At 43.7% G+C, this 23447-nt stretch overlaps 1 protein-coding gene across 5 annotated transcripts in view; it reads right to left on the reverse strand.

Moving 5' to 3' along the window:
• Positions 1-2216: 2216 nt before the first annotated feature.
• DCLK1 (doublecortin like kinase 1) overlaps positions 2217-23447 on the reverse strand; it is a 400808-nt gene continuing 379577 nt past the window's right edge. For 4 of the 5 annotated variants that reach the window (XM_066234329.1, XM_066234330.1, XM_066234328.1 and 1 more), the window contains one exon: positions 2217-5568. In XM_066234329.1, the coding sequence (XP_066090426.1) occupies positions 5404-5568 (165 nt within the window). In that variant the 3' untranslated portion in view covers positions 2217-5403. Of the gene's footprint in view, positions 5569-21126; positions 21201-23447 lie in introns of all 5 variants that reach the window. The other variant, XM_066234331.1, reaches the window with a different exon arrangement.

Here is a 23447-nt window from a genome sequence, read left to right on the forward strand (position 1 = left end):
TTCTCAAAATCAAAAACTAACCTATGCTATCGAGTCTATGCAGAAGTTGATAAATTGAGTATTTTCAAAGGAAACATTGAATTTTGTTTCTGGTACCAAATTGAATCCTTTCAGAACCTTGTTTTAATGTGTCAAGTCCCTAGCCCACCTTTTTAGTATGCGTGAGCAAAAATACTCTTTAATTTCACACTCAACTAATCCTTTAATAATTTTCTTTCAGCCAGAATGAAAAGCGCTATTATTAATTTCCTAATAACATTTTTAAAAAGTTATTGAGGATATGACTCTAACCTTGGATTGGTTTCAATTTCTTTTTATTTTTTCTAGAATACATCAAAGATTAATGTCAATGGCAAGTGAGAAATTGTCCCCAGAGAACTATTCAAGATCTTTTCTTACCACATTGAATTGGACTGAAATAAATTGACATTATAGCATCTTTATCATCACTTTTGAAGTCTTACTTTTTCTTAAGACCAACAGCGAAGGCTATCTTTTTTTTTTTTACTTTAAATTAATGAAGTATATCACAGAAAAAATCCACGTATATACAATTTTACATTGAAGCACCAGTAAGGGTCGTGATGTCAGCTGACCAACAAAGAACATTGGGGAAGTTTGCAGGTTGGTTTAATTGCAAAGATGACTTTTCCTTTAGGGAAAGAGAATGAAAGTAAGAATCTTTCTCAATGCGTCCAAGGGCAAGATATTGAAAATCTCATGATCAAAACACCTGTCCGTCAGAAACTCCCTCACTGAAAAATGATCAGTGCAGTGAGGAAGCCCCCAACAATGACAGCAAGGACGGGGTGGGCAGGGGGTGGAGGGGAACAAAAACAAGGGGAGAGCATCCCACCCCAACCAGAGGCATCTTAAGCCTCTACATTGAATGTCCTGGATCCCACCAGTTTAAGATCCTTAATGTTACTCCGTGTGTGGTTGCATATTTGACATATTAAAAGGAGAAAGAAAAGGCCCCAAAGCACCTCCACCTCAAGTATGTAATTACACACAAATGAAAGGGTCTGTGACAGTCCTCAGGATCCCACGTGTACCGAATTGAAACCTTTCAGAAACTGTGTCGTGTATAAGCACCATCCAGCCATGTTTTAAAAGCACATTTGCCGGATCAAGTGTCTAGTGTGTCCTCAGAAGTTGTTGATTTACTTGCTTTTAAACAAAAACAGTTTGAAATGTGTTAATTTACACTTTTTTATCATATCTGAATTGGCAAAACATGTTACTTTTGGAAGTGCTTTTAATCACTATTGTCCCCAACAGACTAGAATGGCTTCAGGAAACTTGGTAATTAAGAAACCCCCATCTGCAAACGAGGCATCTATCTGACCGTGTGTCACAGCTTGCATAGTAAGGGTTGTTTGAGGGTGTTTTTCCCAAACTCCCGATGCCAGTGGTAGACAGCACATGGGAAAAGCTAACCTTTGAACTGACCATCTTTAAGTTTTTAAAAATCTTTGATTAGACAAAAGAAGAAATAGCACGGAACATTTAAAAATTTAATAATTTACAAATTATAGAAATGCATGTTGTCGACAATCTATGCCAGTTGACTTACTATTTCTATTTTTTGAAATCCACCTCTAGATGAATGATTACATTAAAACTATCATTTTGGATCTTGAAATCACAATGAAGGGAAAGACATCAGGTTATTTTGTTGTTCTTTTCTTGGGAGATCTGGGGAGGGAGGAGCGGACAGTGCACCTTTGCTGAAGCACGGGTCCACTAGACTAGAGCAAACCAGCCTGGGGCTCCTTTTTATGGTCAAATTGAAAACCTTTGAACGTAGTTAATCATGAAAATTCGACAGATTCTTACCCTGAGAAGGGCTAGCAGGCAACACAATATTAAGAAAGCTCTCCCTGAAGCACAATCGCACTGCAGCACGGGGGATGGAGTTGACCAATGGGTGCCCTTGGCCAGCAAGCAACTGTGATTTAATGTGTGTGAGCCTTGGACATACGGTAGCTATGAGCTTACCGTGACCCTCAGAGCTAAGCCAATTTTTCTTTCTTCTTTTTTGTTCCCCAACTGAAATATGCTTCCAAGGGTAGAGAACTGCAATTTTAGCCTTCATTCTTGTATATATTGCTTTCTTTCAACAATATCTGATGGCGCTGTTAACCACAACCCGGGGTAGAGGTGGGGTGTGCCGCACACATTGCATGAGGTTTCACTGAAGACAAAACACCGAGTGTTTTCAGTAGTTTATTTGCATTTTTCTCTGCTTATTTTAATATGCACCATGTGTAAGGTAAACGAGGGCTACTGTAAAAACATTTTCAATGACTGAAATCTTACTTTTCCTTCTAATTATTTGGAGCAAATCACATATTCATTGATCATGATGCATAAAAAGATTTCTGTTACAATGTCGAAAAAGAAAAGTATTCATTAAGATGAACAGTTCTCATCTACAGAGATGATTTACACCAATGCAAGTAATGAAAGAGTTCTCTTCACTAGTCTACTGTTGAACTGAAAAGTCGGATCTTAAAATTCCCTTGAAAATACCATATGGCTGGTCATGTATTAATAAAGGAAAGACAGTCCCCATCACCAGACCACCACCATGAGAGCTATAGTAAATGCTTAGGAAAAAAAATATGGAAACACTTGTGGTAATGATTCAATTGATAATTACAGAGATACACCGCCATAATGGTACATATTTATTGGATGGTAACATGAAAAAAATAAAAAGATCAATTTGGTTAAAGAAATTCCTTAAAGACCACCACCACTTAATTATTTCAAACTTGAACTATCCCAAGAATGTCATGGAAAAGAAACCCCAAAATTAGAAAGCACTGGCTAAAAGCAAAGCGGGCTGGACACCAACGTCATCAGCATGCCTTGTGCTTATCTGTTAATCCTCTGAGTACATCTCTGCCATTCCGGATCTCGGTAGCTCGATGCTGAAAAGGTTGCATTCCATCTGATCACTCAAATAATTTCTACTTGACAGGTCACATACCACAGTTTATTCAGCATAGACCACAGATTCTCGGGCAAATGTGGCAGGTTCCCCATGCTAAACTGGCCCTGCATTCTTCCCAGCCACCCACTGCCGCGTGTGGAAAACACACCAGTTTCACACGGGCCACGGTCTCCCAAGATGCAGAGGGAAGAAAAAGGCCTGAGCCATGCACGGCAAGTTCTCTACACTAGAGGCAGTAGCAATACATACAACGCCCATGGGAAAAGCAGTGATTCAGAGCAAGCGAGGAGTAACAACCTACTGCAGGAAGGTCTCTACTCGTCAGATTCTTCACAGTCACACATTCAGAGTGGGGGCCACGCTGTATGGTGACTCCAGTGTTACTCAGAACAGCACCTTGCTTTATAGTGCTGGAGAAAGCAGTCATTTCTGATCAGTTTGGTGCACTTTACTGGTGAGGAATCCTTCTTCATACCAACACCCTCCCTGGTATTCTGCCCTCCCCCCAACACACCCCAAACCTGATTGAGTTGTGCTACTTTGCAATGTGTGTTATCATTTCAGGACTCTCTAAAAAGTGTGTGTGTGGGGGGGGGAGGGCTCTTGAGAAATAATCTACTGCTTATGTGTCAGGACAACACAGACCAAGGAATAAGCCTAAATGTGGAAGAGCAAAGAATGAGGGAGCTATGTTGCAAAAATAATGAAACGTTTTGATCTTAAAATCTATATATCAATACAGCCTATAGTTCATGAGTCGAGGAGTGAAACGCAGCCGTTGAAGACCAACGTGTGTCTGAAAATAAAGAACTGACTATAGAAAGGCTGAAGACCTTCAGATATTGAAGTGTATTCAAAATGGAAACAATAGCGCTATTCAGCCATCCAGATGCAAATTTGATGAGACATCCCTCATTGGTTTTCTCCTGGGACACAAAGTTGAGCAAACCTTAGGAGGACATTGAGTTGGGCCCCTGCCTCCAAGACACCATGGCTACCCTCATCTCTAAGCACTGCAGTAGCGTATAGGAGGCCCCCATCCTGAAAAGCACCACATTCCGGAAGAAACTCAATGGAGACACAGAGCTAGGGAGAAAGATTCCACAACCGAAGTGAAAATTCAGGTCTCAGATGAAACTTGGCCCATGGAGAGGAAGCCCTGTCCCTCTGCAGAGCTAAAGACCACGCTACATAAGGTCACCTTAGAAGGATGGAAGTTTGATCCTTGGGGGTACCCTCCAGTTCTCCTATCCTGTTCCTCCTGGGAGATTATATATACAACCTAAAGATGCATATGAACTGATCTTACCAGTGGTTTGCTTCCTTAAAACCCATTTAAAAAAACATTCTGGGTCATTTTCTCACTGTGCTTCCTCCCTGGCCAGCTTGCAAAGCGCTTTGCCACTAGTCCCCTGCACCCCTGCACGCCTCTGGATGGATGTGATCCACTCTGTGAACGTCACATTGAAGACTGCAGTGCATGAAAAAGCAGGTGAGAAAAAGACCAGGCTCTTATTTCCTCTTCCTGTTTGCAATCCCAGCCCTAAAGAGCACCTGGCGATTTATTGCTCTTTTCCACCAGGTTTTTTTTTTTTTCCTGTAGATGTCTCACAGCAAGCAAGCAGACTCTCCTTCGGCAAGCACCAGACAAGATGTGTGGCTCCCCGAGGGTCTGCAAGGGCACCGGGTGTGTCTGATGTGGACGCAGCATTTCTGGGGCGTCGTCAGCACGTCTTCATATGGAGACGGTTTGGGGGAGGGGCACCATCTGTTCCTGTGGTCGGGCTGTTCGCCACCGATCCAATTCCCTCCTCTTGGGATGCAGGACTTGTGGCAGCTGACAGTCCTGCCTCTAACGAAAGAAGTCCTTGCTCTTAATAGGAGAGTGAAGACTAGGGAAGGGGTGCTTATACCTCAGTTACAAACCTGCCATGTTCTTAACCCACAAAAGAAGACAAGCGAGGGATCATCCTAGGTGCCCTTCTTGTCCGGATATCTCAGCATCTAAAAAGCACCCCTTGAACTGCAGCAAAATCAAGGAACGTGTGTATACATCCAAAGGCCGGGGAAGATTCTCCAAGGGGTCGCTACACACCCCGTGCACACAGAGGGTGAGCATGTGCTTATTACACACTGCAGAGCCTAGTCTGACTGAGGGGAAAATTCATTGTTTCTAAGTTTAAAAGAGTTGCAAAGTAGCCTTAACCCTTTGAGGATCCCGTTAGCAGCAAGTCGCCATCTTCACAAACATGTCATTATCTCATTCAGCTCAGGGAAATCGCTAAGAAGATACCCAGAAAACACTTTCTGTTTGGCCATCCGAGCACCGAGTGCTACATAGACCAGATGAAACCATTTTTTTGTTTGTTTTTAACATAAATTTTGGGGGGGAATCAGAGTCTCAAAGGGTTAGGCTAGGACTTGGAGTACAAAGGGTCTCATTAAAAGGGTGAGTTGGGAGAGCGAACAGTCTCCGAGGAGCTGGGGGAGTAGTCTTCGGATTCCGAGTTGAGCTCAGGAGGAGCCGGCTGCGCCTTGTACTGCGCCCTCACATCCTGGTGGCGTCTTCTTCGGAAAACCTGCCTCTCCTTATCAAGAGCGGTGGTCTAGCAGGGGCATAAAATGAGAAAGAGGACAATTAGGCCGAAGGAAAGGGCACAAGAAACTTTCTGAAATTTCCTGAGGTCAGAAAAATACGCTGGCCAAGTTTCACCCGTCCCTTTTGGCTCACTTTGGTTGACAACAGTCATCACCGCTTGGGAAGCAGGGTCTCTGCTCCCCGAGATGTAGCTCCTAGGAGCACCTGGTCATGACAGCGACGGACACAGGCAGGATGGATGATGTCGTGGGTTCAGCCTCGCCCCGCCCTACCCAGGCCCCCCAGCTCCTCCTCTGCTCCCTCTGGTGGCTCCCAGGCTGGCCAGGGGCCCTGGCAAGTGGGCACCCGGCAAGGCCCCAGTGTCTGACCTGTGAGGACACCTGTGTGCCTCACTCCTCAACACTCAGCTCAGGCGGCTGTATAATAAAGATAAAGGTGATGAAGTTGTCAGACACGGAAACAGAGCCACCAGCTCATCCAGCTATTTTAGTGCCTTCTCGTTCTAAATTACCTTATTATCTTGCTGATGAAGGAGTGTGGCTGAATCTCTGGGAAGAATTGTTTGAATTTTAATGAAACTAATGCCAGAAATGGAAAACTGCTTTGAATGCAATTAAACCTCTCCAAGGATTGCACTTTACAAAGTTCATTTCCCTTGTAGTACGTGGTGATTTATGAAACCGAGACTCAATTCTGTAGGTTCTGCAGCTCCTGGTCATGCCTCCTTTTCCCAAAGAGCCTCAGCGCATCTCCGGGATGTGCTACCCAGCCGCAGCTCTGGAAGTTATTATGACATCAGAACTGGGAACAGCATGACTTTGTTACAGATTTAATGGGTGTGGAAGGAACAAGTCATTACAGGGGGAAAAAAAAAATAAAAAAGGAAAACCTGACACAGAGCACAGAAGAGCAGGTAGAAAGCCTGAGAAAAAATATAGAACACATATAAAAGTTGAAGTCGTCCTTGTTTGAAAGTCCCTCTTTAAAAGGATGTAGCCTGGAGGTTATTCTGCTTTTAAGAGATTACTTTCCCTCTACAGGGATATAGACCACCATTCTTCCTCTTGAAAATTTACTATTAGCTTCTTCAAAGAACAGAGATAAATTTATAGCCAGCCTGGTCCTTGAGAACAAAGTGAAAACTAAGCCCCCTCATACAACGGCAGTCTAGCATTAGAGCAATCTTAGATCTAAAGTAGGCAATCAAAGTTCCAAAATGAAGTAATAAAGAGGGAAAGAGAGGCAGGGTGCAGAATCCATACAGTAAATGGCTTCGTTAGGCTGAGCTGCACGCTTTCAAAACTATCCGCAGAGTAGGTAACAGCGTTATGAACTCAGTGAAGGAGATAAAGTTTAATAACTCACTTCTGGTTTCGCTAGATCGTTAATACAGTGATTCAATAAATGGTTTGTTGAGATGTCTATGTTTTATTCTTCTACTTGTCAAAGTTTTAAGGACCCTCATATATACAGATCTTAGTCTTATACCAACTGATTTTATGTTATCTTCAGCATCATAAACAAAAATTCCTAACCTTATTTAAAATGCTGTAAAGTCACTACATAGGGTATTTTTGCTCTCAAAGCAAACTGAAAATGTTCTGTTTGTGTGGAGATGAATGTTTGTGAAAAAAAACAAACAACACATGTATTTAATCTGACTCACATAATAACCATGTTGTCATTAATCCGATAGTAATATAAATGTTTCTCTTGCTTATAAAAAATATTTCTAGTTCTGCCTTCTTGAGGAAGAAGAGAGCCCTTGGTATTGGAATGAATACAGACTAGTGAACGGAGAGGCTTGCTAGGGTGGGAAGGGAGCAGCTGGACATGGACTCACCGATGCTGAGTCCGGCTCCATCCACTGTGGGCTGTGCGACCCGCCCCTCAGTTCCCAGTTGATGAGCAGGGCTAATCCCTTCCTACCCTCCCAGAGTTGCTATAGGTCAAGATGGACATGCAGATGCTTCCTACGGGGGATAATGTTCCCAGAAATAGAAGAGTTTTTTTTTCTTTACAATTTGATGTAAGATATCGTTTTAAAATTAAGAGGGAGGCCCTGGCCGGTTGGCTCAGTGGTGGAGCCTCGGCCTGGCGTGCGGGGGTCCCGGGTTCGACTCCCGGCTGGGGCACACAGGAGAGGCGCCCATTTGCTTCTCCACCCCTCCCCCTCTCCTTCCTCTCTGTCTCTCTCTTCCCCTCCCGCAGCCGAGGCTCCATTGGAGCAAGGATGGCCCAGGTGCTGGGGATGGCTCCTTGGCCTCTGCCCCAGGAGCTAGAGTGGCTCTGGTCGCGACAGAGCGACGCCCCGGAGGGGCAGAGCATTGCCCCCTGTTGGGCAGAGCGTCGCCCCCTGGTGGGCGTGCCAGGTGGATCCAGGTCGGGCGCATGCGGGAGTCTGTCTGACTGTCTCTCCCCGTTTCCAGCTTCAGAAAAAAATAAAATTAAATTAAGAGGGAGCCCTGGCCAGTTGGCTCAGTGGTAGAATGTGGCCAGGTGTGTAGATATCCTGGGTTCAATTCCTGATCAGGACACACAGGAGAGGCAACTATCTGCTTTTCCACCCCTCCCCCTTTTCTTTCTCTCTCTCTTTGTCTCTCTCTCTCTCTCCTCCCCACCCCCAGTCAGTGGCTTGATTGATTTGAACACATTGGCCCCATGCATAAGGCTGGCTCTGTGGAGCCTATGCCTCAGGCACTAAAAATAGCTCAGTAGCAAGCATGGCTCCAGATGGGCAGAGCATTGGCCCCAGATGGGTTGCTGAATGGGGCACATGCAGGAGTCTGTTTTTCTATCTCTCCTCCTCTCACTTAGAAAAGGAAGAAAAAAATAAAATTAAATCAAGAGGGAAACAGTGCAACATAAAGCTCATATTAGAACTTACCTCAGAATACTTCCCCTTCCCCCCAACTCTCATTGGCACCTTCTCTATATTGACCTCACCTCCCCATAATCTACTCAATTACGTCAAGTTACGTTCTTGGCTGCAGCCACTGAGATAGGCCATTTCTCTACGAATACTATAATTCAGCAGAAGCTGAAACGGTGTTGAGTCCCTGTTCGGATACCAGTCCCTTCAGTATCACCTTCATTTCTCTGCATCCTTATCAGGACAATCCTATTCTCTTCCTTACTTGTCTCTCTGCCTGGACAACCCTTGCCCTGTCCCTTTTAAGTGGTCAGTTCTAGCCACTCCTACCAATTTCTCTAGTTAGCAGCTTCGTAACAGCTCGCCTCGGTGGGTGAGCCCTGGTGCTCAAGTGACCCCTGCTTTCAGGTGCGCTGTGGTTCACCAGTAACTTCACGGCGGTTAGTTTTGGAAATATATCATGTTCCATTATCATGTATCAGGGAGTAAGGGTGTGTTGGTGGTTTCTGTTGGATTTATAGACTCTTAGAACTGAAAGACAATTTATAAAGCATTCCTTGTCCAATGCTTGGCCATCCCAGGCCAGAGAACTGAGGCCCAGGCATGTGGAGAGACTTCTCCAGCCTCCATTGCTAGGAACAGAACTTAGTTGTCCTGCATAAGGCCCATGCATTTCCTCCCACTCACTCTGACGTCTGCTGAGACAGAACACAGTGGGGCCGAGGCGTTCCAGCTGCACACCCCTCCGCTGTCAGCCAGAGCCGGCTGGGCAGCAGACCTGCTCTGAGTCTCTGCCAAGGCCGAGAGACCGGGCTTTCCCATGCTGAGGACCTGCAACCTTCCTTCAGGGTCGCAAGCCGGGGTCCCTGTCTGTACAATCCCATTCCGGACCAGTAAACTCTAGGGAGGCCTGGGTCTGAGATGGAGAGGCAGTTTCCAAGCCACCAGGGTCCTTGCAGTGTTCTCAGAAGCTACACAGTTAATGTTTCGGGCTCCCAGTTGACTTGCTCTTCAAGATGCTCCGAGGATGTTACTGTCCACAGGCCTCTCCTGCCTGGATTCCTGCTCCCTCTGCCTCCAGCATCCTGGACTATGATTTGCTTTAAGAACTTCCTCCTTCCCTGTGTTCCCTTGAAACCTAGTACAGGCGGTCCTCAGGTTATGACAGTCTCAACATACATTTCGAGTTTATGACACTCATTCCCATAACATTTTTAAAAATTGAGACGTGACTGTTTCAGCTTATACCATTGGCACTGTACTTGCAGACTATGTGGTTGAGCGTGGCGGAAGAATATGCAATATTCTTTTTCTGTGGCTCAGCTGTGTTTTTGTGTTCCAGATTATAATTTTACAACTGTGTTAGGATAGGTAAGTGACTTAGGCTAGGGTGTGTTTTGACTTACACCAAAATTCGGGTTATATCACTGTCATAGGAATAGAACTGTCATAACCTGAGGACCCCTTGTACTGTTGGCACTAGCCTCCTGCCTATACTGTCATCGACTCTAATTCATCATCTCCCCTGCCACGTGGTAGATGCTGCGGTGGGCAAGATCAAATTTTGGACACCTTCTCTGTGTTCTCCATAGTTCACAGCAGACAACAGATACTCTACAAAAGGAGGCAATTGAAATACAGGAAAATGCAACAGAGGTCACAGTTTGTCTCTCCTGAGCACACAACGCCCCTCTGTCCTACACGCAGCTGACAGATCAGTTATCCTCAGGTCTGATTTATCTACAGCTCCTCATAAAGTCCAATTCCTTGTCCTAACATTCACAACACACTTACAGTAAAAATTTCCAGTGTCTTAATTCCTGTTATTATTCAAAATGACCCCGTAACATCTGTAGCTTCACTGTTACCCAGTTGATTTTCCTGTGCAGCATCCATCGACTCTGTCTAGGTTTGAGTGTGCCTCAGTCCCTTGGGGACATCCTTCGCTCTGCTCTGTGGCTCCAGGAAGGTGACCTCTGAGACGGGCTGGGTGAGCTGGCGACCTGGAGCAAGCCTCAACTTACTGCATTCCTCGACTCCCACGGCCAGCTCAGGACGGGCACCCAGCCCAGCGACAGGACCCAAGGAGGCTCTCGCCGGGACTTCGTATTTGTAAGGAATCCCAATTTTAGGAGCTGCCCCCACATCCTGGTACCCCGTGAAGCTGCAGCACAGGGAGGCAGAGAGGAGGGTATAAAAGACCAAGCTCTGAACGAGGGCTGAATCTCCACCAGCAAAGCCAGACCGAACCGTTGGACCCTCAGGATTTCAAAAAAGAACAAATTTCCTATTTGCTTACGCAGTTTGGGTTTGGGTTTTCCTTACTTGCAATCAAATAGCGCTAACGGATGTATCTGTGAATGTCCTTGAATCACACTTACCTCCACATCTTGGCTCAAGGTGCTCACCAACATGAAATGACCTCGCCTTTTTCCTGCCTGCCCAAAGTTATCTATTTTCTTAGATTTGATCAAATTTCACCTCCTGCATCACTCCCTTCCCCATTCCTCAGGCAAGCACTGTCTTGACCAAACTTTTGTCACTTTCTGTACACAGGACTCCTATGAGTTTTTTATATGCTCACTCCCCAAATACCACACAAGCTCCTCTGTGGTATAACCAGAAACTCACCTGCATCTTCAGAACAGCAGACTGTGGCACACATATTAAGAACTTATTAAATATTTCTTAATTAATACAGAATTAAATTATTTTAGATGATTATATACTTTCTGAGTAAAAAAAAAAAGAACCCCCAAAGCAACTCTTTAATACAAAAGAGTAAGAAGTTAAAAGTACTCTTAGTCAATATTTAAGAATACAATTTCTTTTTCAGATATGATCCATGCTTATATTAGATAAAGTTAATATTTTCTACTAAAACTACTCATTGCAGTCCAATTGTTTGCCACAGTAAGCACTGTAATATATGAAATCTTTAGAATTTTAATTGTGACTATAAAATTATGGGCAGTTTAAATTTTACAACTGAATCCTGTATGTAGTTCAGGACAGATCAGCAAGAAAATACTATGTTTTATTTTGTATCAAATATACACACACACACCAGTTGGCTCCTTTCCCTCATAAACACATTTGCAATGTGAGTTTTTCTCTGAAGTGCTGCATCATAAATGTAAATTCTGAGTCCTTCCTAACATTTCTGAGAGGCTACTTTCCTCTTTATCAATCACAAAACAGTAGCAGATATCAAGCAAATAGGGTCTCTCCTCCCTAATGTCTATCTCAGTAAGGGAAAGTTATCCTTAGGTATTACCGTGACAAAGCCCTTAAAATTTAAGACTTCTGAATGGGTTTATTATTATTATTATTATTATTATTATTATTATTATTATATGTGTGTGTGTGTGATAGAGACAGAGTCAGAGAGAGGGACAGATAGGGACAGGCAGACAGGGAGAGAGATGAGAAGCATCAATTCTTCATTGTAGCACCTTAGTTATTTATTCATTGATTGCTTTCTCATATGTGCCTTGACCAGAAGGCTCCAGTCGGGCCAGTGACTCCTTGCTCAAGCCAGCGACCTTGGGCTCAAGCCAGTGACCTTGGGCTTCAAGCCAGCAACCATGGGGTCATGTCTATGATCCCATGCTCAAGGCAGCTACCCCGCGCTCAAGCTATCAAGCCCATGCTCAAGCTGGAGACCTCATGCTTTCAAACTTGGGTCCTCTCTGTCCCAGTCCAACACTCTATCCACTGTGCCACCACCTGGTCAGGCCAGGCTTATTATTTTTATTAGTCATCTTCCTTACGGCTTGTAGCTTCGTCGGATCCAACATGAATGGACTTGCAGTTGAATCCTCAAGTGCTTCCTCAGAAAGTTATCACTTCTTTAAGAGCTCGGTAAGAGAATCTGAAGCTCCTGTTATCACATTTTGGTGCTAATTATCACAGGTTAGAGGTGACCAAGAAATCTCTTGAGATTCTGGATTTGTCCAGTAGTGACCAAATACGATACTCTAATCTATTTAAATAAAATATGTCCCCATTAACGACTGTTATCTGTATCCTGAGCATAGCTAAATACGAGTGGCCTGGAGATCCTGGTAAGCAAAATAAACTGTTGACCAAATACAATGGTATAAGTAAACCAATATACACCTGTCCTACACAGAAGCACATGGCACATCCTTACCTCAGGCTATAAATCCCTGGCTATCACAGTGTCCTTAAAAGCTGTTAGATCAAGTGTGAAAACTGAGGAACAGTAACATACTGTCATAACCTCAGCTATGCAGGAAGCTGCATACATAGTAGCTGGAAATAGAAATTAATTTCTGACTGGTTTCCATGCCTGCTGTAGACCAGGTGTGTATAAATAACAATGAGGACATTTATTCCACTGAAGGATACATCTACTGAATTTGGTCAGTGGTCTCTTTTGTTACATCGAATGACCCTATATGCTCCACACAGTACTCAGATATTTTAAGTCCTTAATTTGGACATTAACTTTGGAAACCAGCATAAATACACAGGGCATGGCCATCTGGCATATCCATGCAATGTCAAAGGGGAAAAAAAGAGCATTCTGGGAGAAAGGTCCGGAATGAATCACAACTATGAACTGGAGAATTAGCTTTGTTTCTGCTGGTCTGTGTCACATAGCTCTGTAATGCTCATCTTGTCTGGTAGCCTTAGCCAAAACCCCTTTAGAGTGGCAGTCGGGGAAGGCAAGAGAACAAGCTTTCTATTCTAGCTCAGCTAATTACCTGACCATGGACACATTCCCTAAACCACAGAGCCCCGACTTCCCAGTCCACCAGAAAGGGGTTCAGTTCCCCAGGGAAGCCTTCACCTACGAAACACTGAGAATATGCCTCATCTCACCGTCCATCTGCTGCAAGGCCATGCTCTTCTTTTAGCAAACAATAGGCCGTACAGTGTACAGATCAAGAACACTGGGCCACACTGTCGGGTGCGGGGCTGGCAGGGGAAGCACCTCTTTGGAGCTGTGAGGCAATGCTCTCTGTCAGGGCAGTCATTACTGCATTTACGTAACTGCATTTTCCAGAGGCACACGCTGACTGCTCTCCCTTTTTTACTTTTCTTAATTTATTGCTAGCCATCACAAACAGTCTTCATTTCATTAATAAAAGAACGATTCTGTGCACATTGCCGTTGAGGACATCCATTATTCATGCTCCCGGGAGAGGGTGGTGCACACGCAGGGACGCAGGCTGGAGCCCGCCCGGAGCCCTTGCCCTGCAGGCCCCACACACCGCTGCTCGCCACTTCAGACATGTTTGGTTTGCCACTAAAATTAAACTGACAAATCGATGGAAATACCCACCCTCCTCATTTTTATCTGGCTTACTGCCATGGTTATCACAATTGTTCTGTTTTGCTTGAATATCCTTTTTGGGGGTCTTGCCAGGAAGCACCAGTATCTGGATAGATGGGGATGTCGTATGTCCCCGGGGCGAACATGACCGTCCCCATGGCCTGAGGAGGCCTTGTGGAATAAAGCCCCCTGCCCTGGCCTGCTGAGTCACGTTCTGGGTGCTCACTCAACACCCAGGGCGTGAATGCCGGGGCTCCCTGGGCAGAGCCAGCCTTGCTTCCCCATCGCTTCTCACACAAGGCTTCTGCTGCCGCAGGGCTTTCTCTGGGCATCCCCGGGAAGGCCCAGCTCCCGCTCCCAGCCCATCCTGAGCTCGGGCTTCCACAGGACATGCCCCACGTGTCCCCTCTGCCTTGCTGCCCTTCGTCTTCCCAGCCTCAAAGCTCAACTGTGCTGGATTGCCCTAGTCCCTTCGTTGTCCTAGTGAACTCGGGAACAACCCCAGGTGCACTTTATCCTAAGATAAATTGAGGAAAACTCAGAACTTGGTAAGCAGTTAAGTTAGAGGCAACTCTTTTCATTACAAAAACAAAAAAAAAATTTTTTTAGCTTTACCAAAGGACTTACTCACAGGTTGTTACAAATGGGGCACTATTTTAGAGTGAATTACATTGTTCAAACTTCAATTTATCCCAGATTCTTCAAAAACACATTTATCCTCTTATTAACTTCCCCTTCATTGGAAACTTCAATCATTGATTAACTAATTTAAAAAACATCCATGGGCCCTGGCCGGTTGTCTCAGTGGTAGAGCGTTGGCCTGGTGTGCAGGAGTCCCGGGTTTGATTCCTGGCCAGGGCACACAGGAGAAGCGCCCATCTGCTTCTCTATCCCTCCCCCTCTCCTTCCTCTCTGTCTCTCTCTTCCCTTCCCACAGCCGAGGCTCCATTGGAGCAAAGATGGCCCAGGCACTGAGGATGGCTCTATGGCCTCTGCCTCAGGCACTAGAGTGGCTCTGGTCGCAACAGAGCGACGCCCCAGATGGGCAGAGCATCGCCTCCTGGTGGGCGTGCCGGGTGGATCCCGGTCGGTCAGGCGCATGCAGGAGTCTGACTGCCTCCCTGTTTCTAGCTTCAGAAAAATACAAAAAAACAAAAAACAAAAACCCATCCATGGAGGATCTACTCTGTGTCCCTGCATTGCAGGAGCTGGTGGAGATAGTTTGTAACAAGCCCACCAGTGGTGCCTTTTAATTTGGAAACATTTCCCCACTAGAACTAGTTGAAGAACTTCTGGAAATGCCAAGTAATTAACATTTTAGAATTTGCAGCCATATGGTTCTTTGACACAACTACTTAACTCTGCTGCCCCAGGGCAAAAGCTGCCATAGGCCATTTATAAATGAGTGGGCATGGCTGTGTTCCAATAAAACTTTATTGACCAAAACAGACAATGAGCTAGATTTGTCCCATTGGCTATTGTTTGCCAATCCTTGCTTTAGAGCAGGGGTCCCCAAACTACGGCCCGCGGGCTGCATGCGGCCCCCTGAGGCCATTTATCCGGCCCCCGCCGCACTTCCGGAAGGGGCACCTGTTTCATTGGTGGTCAGTGAGAGGAGCTCCTGGAGTACTGTATGTGGCGGCGCTGCAAAGCAGGGCGTCGCTCACGTACAGTACTACTTCCGGTGATGCAGGATGCACGCATCAAGGCTCCGGAAGCACGTCATATCACTTGTTACGGCTAGCAGTGACAAATATGGAACCGAACATTGACCATCTCATTAGCCAAAAGCAGGCTCATAGTTCCCATTGAAACACTGGTCAGTTTGTTGATTTAAATTTACTTGTTCTTTATTTTAAATATTGTATTTGTTCCCGTCTTGTTTTGTTTTTTTTTCACTTTAAAATAAGATATGTGAAGTGTGCATAGGGATTTGTTCATAGCTTTTTTTTTTTTATAGTCCGGCCCTCCAACAGTCTGAGGGACAGTGAACTGGCCCCCTGTGTAAAAAGTTTGGGGACCCCTGCTTTAGAGGATAACATTTAAACTTGTATTTCATCAGGATTTTTGGCAGTAACCTCATTTAAGTAGAATACTACAATTGCTCATGAATAATATTAGCTGTTTATCCCAATCAAAGCATCAAAAAAAAGTTCATGGTTCTACTTTAATAACAAAGTCTTTGATCCAGAGAGAAATTATTTTTCCCTCAGGAAAACCTGTCCTTAGTATGGATTTTCTTTTTTCTTGGAAGTGAGGCCAACACCCACGAAGCCATCTTTCTCTGAGTGCCTCTGCAGTCTATGAAGGTGGTGTGTTTAATTCTTACCACAGATTTGAAAGGTTGGTCATACACATCTCAGTTTTACAGATGGAGAAGCTGGAAACCAGAAAAAGAATGTGCAACTTGGCCAAGGTCACATTTCAAGCAGCAGGACAGGCTGGGTCCAAATCCAGGGTTTCCAATGCAAAGCCACAGCCTCTCCATGCTCTGCCCTTGCCCGTCTTTAATCAAGGTCACGTCATTTCAATTTTTAAGACTTTTTTTTTGTTTCTCTAAGTATCACGTGTTTGACACACATTTGAGAACTGTTTGACTTCCAGGTATTGACATTTATGCTCTTCCTTAACAGAGTACGTGTGTCAATACTTATGATTAAGTTCTTTATGATGGGTCCTTTCCTACACACTTACACCTCATAAAATCTATTTTATATCAGTCAGTGAACATCACTGGGATTATTGGGAGTCAAAGTATGACAGTAATAAACTCAAAGAAAAGAGTGGGGTTTTTTTCTTTCTAATCAAAAAGATTGAAAGAGATTGTGGGCAAATAAAAAAAAAATGATAACACAAAATTTTCGATCCATACTAAATTATCAAGAACTCAGGAAAATGCATAGAAGAATTTCACTTCAGTTTGCACCTAATCAGTAAGTCTTGGAATGCCATGATAAGTGCTCATTTCCAATAATAAGTATGTTAAGTTTAAAAAAGACAAAAGTGTAATTCTTGAGATCTTCTCTTAGGGGATCTCTGAAAACAAAATCTCAAACAGTGAGCCACCTGTTTGACTTGGTGAAACAACAGAGATGTCTCAATGTTCCTCTTTCTCCTTCAGTGACCATTTCTATTGCCCACCTTTTGAGCCTTCTTGCCTAAACAACTCACTTTTTAGCATCAAGATATAGCTACAAGGCCCTGGCCAGTTGGCTCAGTGGTAGAGCGTCAGCCCAGTGTGTAGATGTCCTGGGTTCGATTCCCAGTCAGGGCACACAGGAAAAGTGACCATCTGCTTCTCTACCTCTCCTCCTTCTCTCTCTCTCGCTCTCTTCTCCTCCCACAGCCATGGCTCTATTGGTTCTAGCACATTGGCCTGGGTGCTGAGGATGGCTCCCTGGAGCCTCAACCTCAGGTGCTAAAAATAACTCAGTTGTGAGCATGGCCCCAGACAGGGACTGGTGCGAGTAGATCCCGGTGGAGGCACACGTGAAAGTCTATCTCCCCTCCTTTCACTTGGAAAAAAAAGAAGAAAAAAAAGATATAGCTACAAAACCTTTCATCATAGTGTCCCGATATTTTTCTTTGTAACCAGTCTGGGTTGTTTTGAAGTTTAAATCTATGCCTTTTTTTATGTTTAAAACTTTGTCACAGGGGATGGGTAGGGTGGTCAATTTCTTCCCGAGCAGAGGCATCTGCCCTCCCTCCAGCAGTGCTCTGACACTCAGCAGGGAGCATGTCCCAACCCACAGAGCAAGGCCAAGGCCGCATCCCCCAAAGCAACTGCACCTCCCTCCGGGCAGCGTGCTGTGTGCCTGCGCTGCCGGCAGAGTGAGGCTGTCCGCAGAGGCTTTCCTCAGCCACCTCTCACACCAGGCTGGGCGGGGCTCCTCTCTAGATGCACAGGAACCTTTTCTAAACCTGTGCTGAGCAAGATGCATGTAACTGCGCCCATTCCTTTTTAACACCAAGCACGACAGCATTTAATAGCCTTGCAGAGACTGCGCACACTTCCCCGCTCCGCCTCATTACTCACTGTTTCAGGACAGTGTGCGCTCATGCAATACGTATCCTGGGGTCAGGTCATGCCCGGAACTCAACCATGCTTTTTGTCCTACTTCATCTCCTCTTTTTATCTTATTTAGCATTTTTACCTTGTCTTGTTTTGCTATTTGTTTTTGTTTAATTGGGTTACCCTGTTCTGGCTGGCTGTCGCCTTGTTCTGCCTGCAGAAGGAGAAATTCTTCTCCATGCGTTGTTGGCCACAGCACCTGCTGCAGTGACAGCCTCACCAAGAAAGGCAGGCATGTGTGTGACCTCCTCTTTGGATAAGGATGCATTTTCAGGAGGGGGAAAATGTGGTGAGGTAGAAACTTTTCCCAGGGGCTTATAGCAGGGCCATGAGAGAGGGGACTGCCCCAGGCAGCTCTTCCCTTGGAGAGTGAACCCCCCGCCCCCCTGGCTCTGGGTGACAGGAGCAATGTCTTCTGGAAAAATCAGCCAAGCAGAATGCTACTCCCCTGGCTAGGGTGGGAAGCGGCTCTCTGTCAACAGGCAAGAGGAGGAAGGAGAAAAAAAGGAAGATGCATCCCCACTATTTGTTACCATCACCAAAAAAGCCTGTGATTTTGGGCACCGGGAAGAGATGCCTTCTCCAGCCTGTGCCCTGATGTGAGTAGCATTACTAAAAGTAAGGGAAGCCTCCTAAGCGTTGTGCTCAGAGTAGTGAGCACTCCACGAGCACAAGGATGGAGAATGAGGATGTTCGCCTGTGGGACTGTGTATGGGAGAGAGCTGCCTGCCACTGTGGTTTGACAAATGTTTTCACTTCTATGGAGATAAAAGGCAAGCGTTTGCAATCAGCGAGGAGAGAGCGTTCGTGCTGGGGCTAAATGGCATTATAAAACTTCCTAATTAAGCATATAGGCCGATGAGTTTTAGCATTTCTCCAATTTAGTTTTACATACTGGGTGCGCCATCTTTCACGGCATCCACTAGAAACACTGTTGTGACTGCCCCCAGCTGGAAAACAGTGGTTTATTGGAGAAAGAAAAAGAGATTATCTCCCATCTGCTCCTGCCCATTATTCAGGGATGTGTCATTTTGTCTGCTGAGGGGGACCATCACCAGGATTTTAGTTGAATGGCCTTTTTATACTTAGGCTATGTTTATTAATTATTGTTTTTACTGGCTGTTTTCCTCCCACTCTTAATCTCACAAATTTAGTGATATCATTTTCTAAAGTTATTTTTAAAAATTAATTTATACGTGTAATTTTCTACAAACACACACAACTGTAATTAGACATATTGGATGCCTGTTTTTAATTGTATATCAGCTTTACTCATATATGGTTGGTTAATATCCTTGAGGTTAGAGAGGCATACAATTAAAAAAGGAAGCAGCGCGGAGTAATTCAATTTATATAAAGGACTAAACTAGGCAAAGCTAATCAATGCAGACAGAGTCCAGGTCGGTGTTTGCCTTGGGTCATGTGACCCCCCTGGAAGGGCCCTGGGGCTGGGGTGGGAGGGTGGGGGTGCTGGGTGGTCTGGGTGCTGCTTATAGGGGCCTGCTCAGTTTGTGAGAATTCATTGAGATGTTCACTCATGATATGTGCTCTCTTCTGAATGTATATTATCTTCTAGTAAAATGTAAAAGACGAATGGATCATCTTCACATAAAAAGTCAGAAAGAAGACCCTACTCAAAGGCAAATTATGGCTGATTCACTACCTCCTACCCCTCCTGCAAAGAAAAATAAGAGTTCTTTCTACATCTATAAAGCTAATTTAGCAAGGTAAATGAAAGGTTGATGTGCAAGTCCTACAGGCATATTCATCTAGAAGACACAAAACCCTTTTTAAAAAATGTAAGACAGATTTATTTTATTGAAGTTTGGGTATTTTCTTGCTTTAAACAGACTTGAAAATTATCATAATTATAGTATATTTGAATATTTTGTCAAAGTATGACCTTTTCTGCTTTCCTAAATCTTTGGCTTCAAGTGTCTAATTATAGAAAAATATCAGGAGTAATAATTGGTGGTCAGAATGATATATATATATGCGTGTGTATGTGTGTGTATGTGTGTGCACACACACATACACACACACACACATATATATATATACACACATATGTAAACACACCCAGTGTGGGGGAAAAGTAGGTTTACAGGTGTGAGTATGCAAAACACAGTTTATTATTGTATTATTACTTATTAGTTATTGTATTATTTCCATACAAACAACTGTAAACCTACTTTTGCCCCATGCTGTGTAGGTATACGTATACATACATACGTATACATACACGTATATATAACACACATTTTTTATTCTTTTTTTATTCTTGTCTAATCCATGAAATGATATCAGGAAGCCACTACATGACTGCACACAGGCTCCACCATTTGGGAGGAACTAGTGCCAAACCGAGCAGGACCTTTCTTAGCAAATGCTAAGATCTGGAGCTGTAACTAGAGATCATTTCAGAAACGTTCAGGTGGAGAAGAGTTCCCTGGGACTTCTCAGAGTTCCTTGCTCACATCATCAGAACCCATCCTGCCTGTGGGTAATGTCGAGAGACACAAACAATGCCCCTTGAGGAAAGGGCCAGGGACGCTGACTGGAATAGAAAAATGATTGGATTCTTAAACCAGTTAAAATAAAATCAATACCTCCCAGGCTCCCTTTTGCTTGCCCAGATAAGCCAACTAAGTAATCTGACAGTTAAAGAATATTGAAAAATAAATTCATGCAATAGCTAGTACATAAAGGGTTTTCTGGGGGAAGAGAAGTAACAATAAAATGAAAACAAAACAAACAAAACAAAAAAGTGGAGAATCGGAAAACACAAGCTCATCAACACACACAATGCATTCTATAGCTCATTGCTACTTGGAGGAGCTTCTACTACTAACGTGTAAATGCATTGTTTCATTCCTCTAATAAGGTTAAGGTTGGGCTTGATGACTTTAAAATGACAGTATATACGTCTATAGAACATATACTAAGGTGCTATTATTGTTGCTTCATTTGTTAAGGGACAGGAGAGCTCTCAAAATCATTCTTTCAATTGGCAACATCAGGAAAATGCTTTGGGATGAACACTAAATATACTGTCCTTTTAACTGTATAACGGGAATTGATACTGAGCATGTGCGATGGAAAGAAAGCTGGCAAATGTCAGTGTGAAGAATGGGTGGAAAAAAAAAAGGAATGAGGGTGTGTGGCATCTCAATCAAGATTAAAATGAAACTGATAATGCAGCATATGGACTGGGTAACAAATCAAAAGCATGTTTATCCACTGAAGGAACTGGTTAATGGAGACTGCCAGCACGTTGCCATGGAAACACTGACTGTTGAGCTGCACCATCTCATACCTTATCCAATACATTCCTGGTTGTTGGTAGTAGTCCAAAGACCCTGATCTCTTGATGGTAAACCCGTGGTCCAGCTGAGCAGAGAGAAATGGGGGCAACTCAGTGGATCAACATTGTGCTAGAGAATTAAGACTCCAGACCAAGTTGTTCTTCATTGACTCTATATGGATACATAGTTACGAGGTCTCTTCTGCAGCACGACTAGCTAATACGCTAAATCTGCACATTGGAAATAAAAAGGCAAGAAAAGACACTAATCCCTCATGAATACTCCAAGGTCATTTGTCAGAAAAAATTTTTTTTTAAATCTAATTTGTCAAACAAGTTTTGAATTTACATTTAACAATATCCTCTTAATTTCAAAGGATATAAACACCTCTTCATAGTCTGTAGCATGGAAAATGCTTTACAATTAAATAAAATACTAAAGTCAGCTTTAGCCACCTATGAGAAAGCAGATTGGACATCCCCCCCAAATCTTACCCCATCAGGCTTAAATTTGAGGGCTTCAAAAAATTAAATAAATGATGAAAAGAATTGCATTTTGAACCCTGACAATCACAATCCTCCTTTAAGAGTTCATCTTCAAAAGCAGAGCTATGCTTAAAAAAAAAAATCAATCACATTTCTAAACTAAAAAGATATAATCTAAAACAGTAAATTTTCGCCTTGAAAATATAGGACATAAAATAAGATTTAAAAAAATTATTTTCACTGCATATTAAAAATGCATATTACAGTTACGTGCTCATGATTAACAAAAGGTGCAATACACAGAAGACAGGAGATGTTCTCACTCAGTTGTTCATCTGGAATAAGATGTTAGCTTCTGGCGGCCTAGGAGTAAAAGATTCAGTCTCCAAATTTGGAAAACAGTAACAGTGCCGTGTGACCACACCCCAGAGCTGCCGGGCGGGCAAGCTGCATCCTTTCTTTACCGAGAGGCCAGAGGCGCACTGCGTGCCCGGATGTGGTGCTGCTGTGATGCTTCTACCTCTAAATTCACAAAACGTATTTCCGACAGACACCTGGGCACCAAGCAGGTAAACCAAACACTGCTTGGAGGAGGAGATGGTGTTCTGACTATAAACCAGGCTCTCCCAGTGCTCATGAACAGCCATGTGAGATTTTCATCTTTTTTTTTTTAATGTGCATTTCTTTTTCTTTTTGTTTTTTTTTTTTTTAAGAAAAAAAGATCGAAGTGCACTGGCTGTTAGAGAAGGCTGAAGGCCTGAGCTTCCCTTTCAGTCTGCAAAGAGGGACACTGAGTACTTAGTTCTCTGTTGCCATCTAGAGGTGGAGTGTCCCCTAACACCACACCCGGGAAGACGCCTAGCATGGTCACTTCAGAACCCAAGCTTCCCAGAATCATGATTATCTGCACACTGATTAATGTGGCTTTGGTCCATTAGGCTGAAGTGCTTGCTCTGTTTGCATGAGCAAAACACAAAGAAAAAAGGAACTTCAAAACATCTTGAAAATTATTGGTTAAAATAATAAACAGCATTAAATGAGGGAAAATAAACTGGAACTGACATCTTAGATATCGGTTCTTCATCAAGCTAAGCAAATCTAATAATGCCTCCCTCCCCTCCCTGAGCTCTCAAAAGGTCCACTGTTAAAATGTCATCTCTAATTCCATTTTATGTCTATAAATTGCATTTTAATAACCTTTTGTTTCCCTTTCTCTGTTCTATTTTTTCCCTAATTCTCCCCCCCCCCAATTACTGGCAAGGTAGCAGAGGGACAATGGAGTCTTTCTGAGCGTCAGAATGTTACACTTAGAAGGAAAGCAATGGGTTTCCACCCAATTACCTTGCCTGACCTAAATGTCAGAACACCTTTCCTCCTTTCAGAAGGACCGCGTGACCCCTCAGCCTCCAGCTGGTAATTACTCTCCTAGCCAACTCCTGGGCCTCCTGAAACATTAATATAAAGTTATCATCTGTCCTTTCCTTGGTCTTAATAATGTAGGGGTGTGAAGCAGAAAAGAAAAAGTGTTACCACCAACAAAATAAACAGTATGATTCAGAACCATGAGTGCATATTAAGCCAAGCTCATGTGATATATTACACGTGTCTAGAGTCTGTCTGTTATGACAGTTGGTCCTTTTTTTCCTTTGTCACTCTGAGAAAGAAATAGTGTCTTAAATTCTTTTATAAGCATCATTAATCTCCAACAGGTAGTTAGGTTTCTCACTAAAGAAAGAGAAATACCAATTAAAGACTAACGTTTTTAACTGGTGATTTCCCGAAAAAACAAGCTGATTGACACTACATTCTAAATAGTTTTTTTTTTGTATTCTAATAGGATGTATATA

This window comes from Saccopteryx bilineata, chromosome 6, assembly GCF_036850765.1.
Source record: "Saccopteryx bilineata isolate mSacBil1 chromosome 6, mSacBil1_pri_phased_curated, whole genome shotgun sequence".
Classification (NCBI taxonomy): domain Eukaryota; kingdom Metazoa; phylum Chordata; class Mammalia; order Chiroptera; family Emballonuridae; genus Saccopteryx; species Saccopteryx bilineata.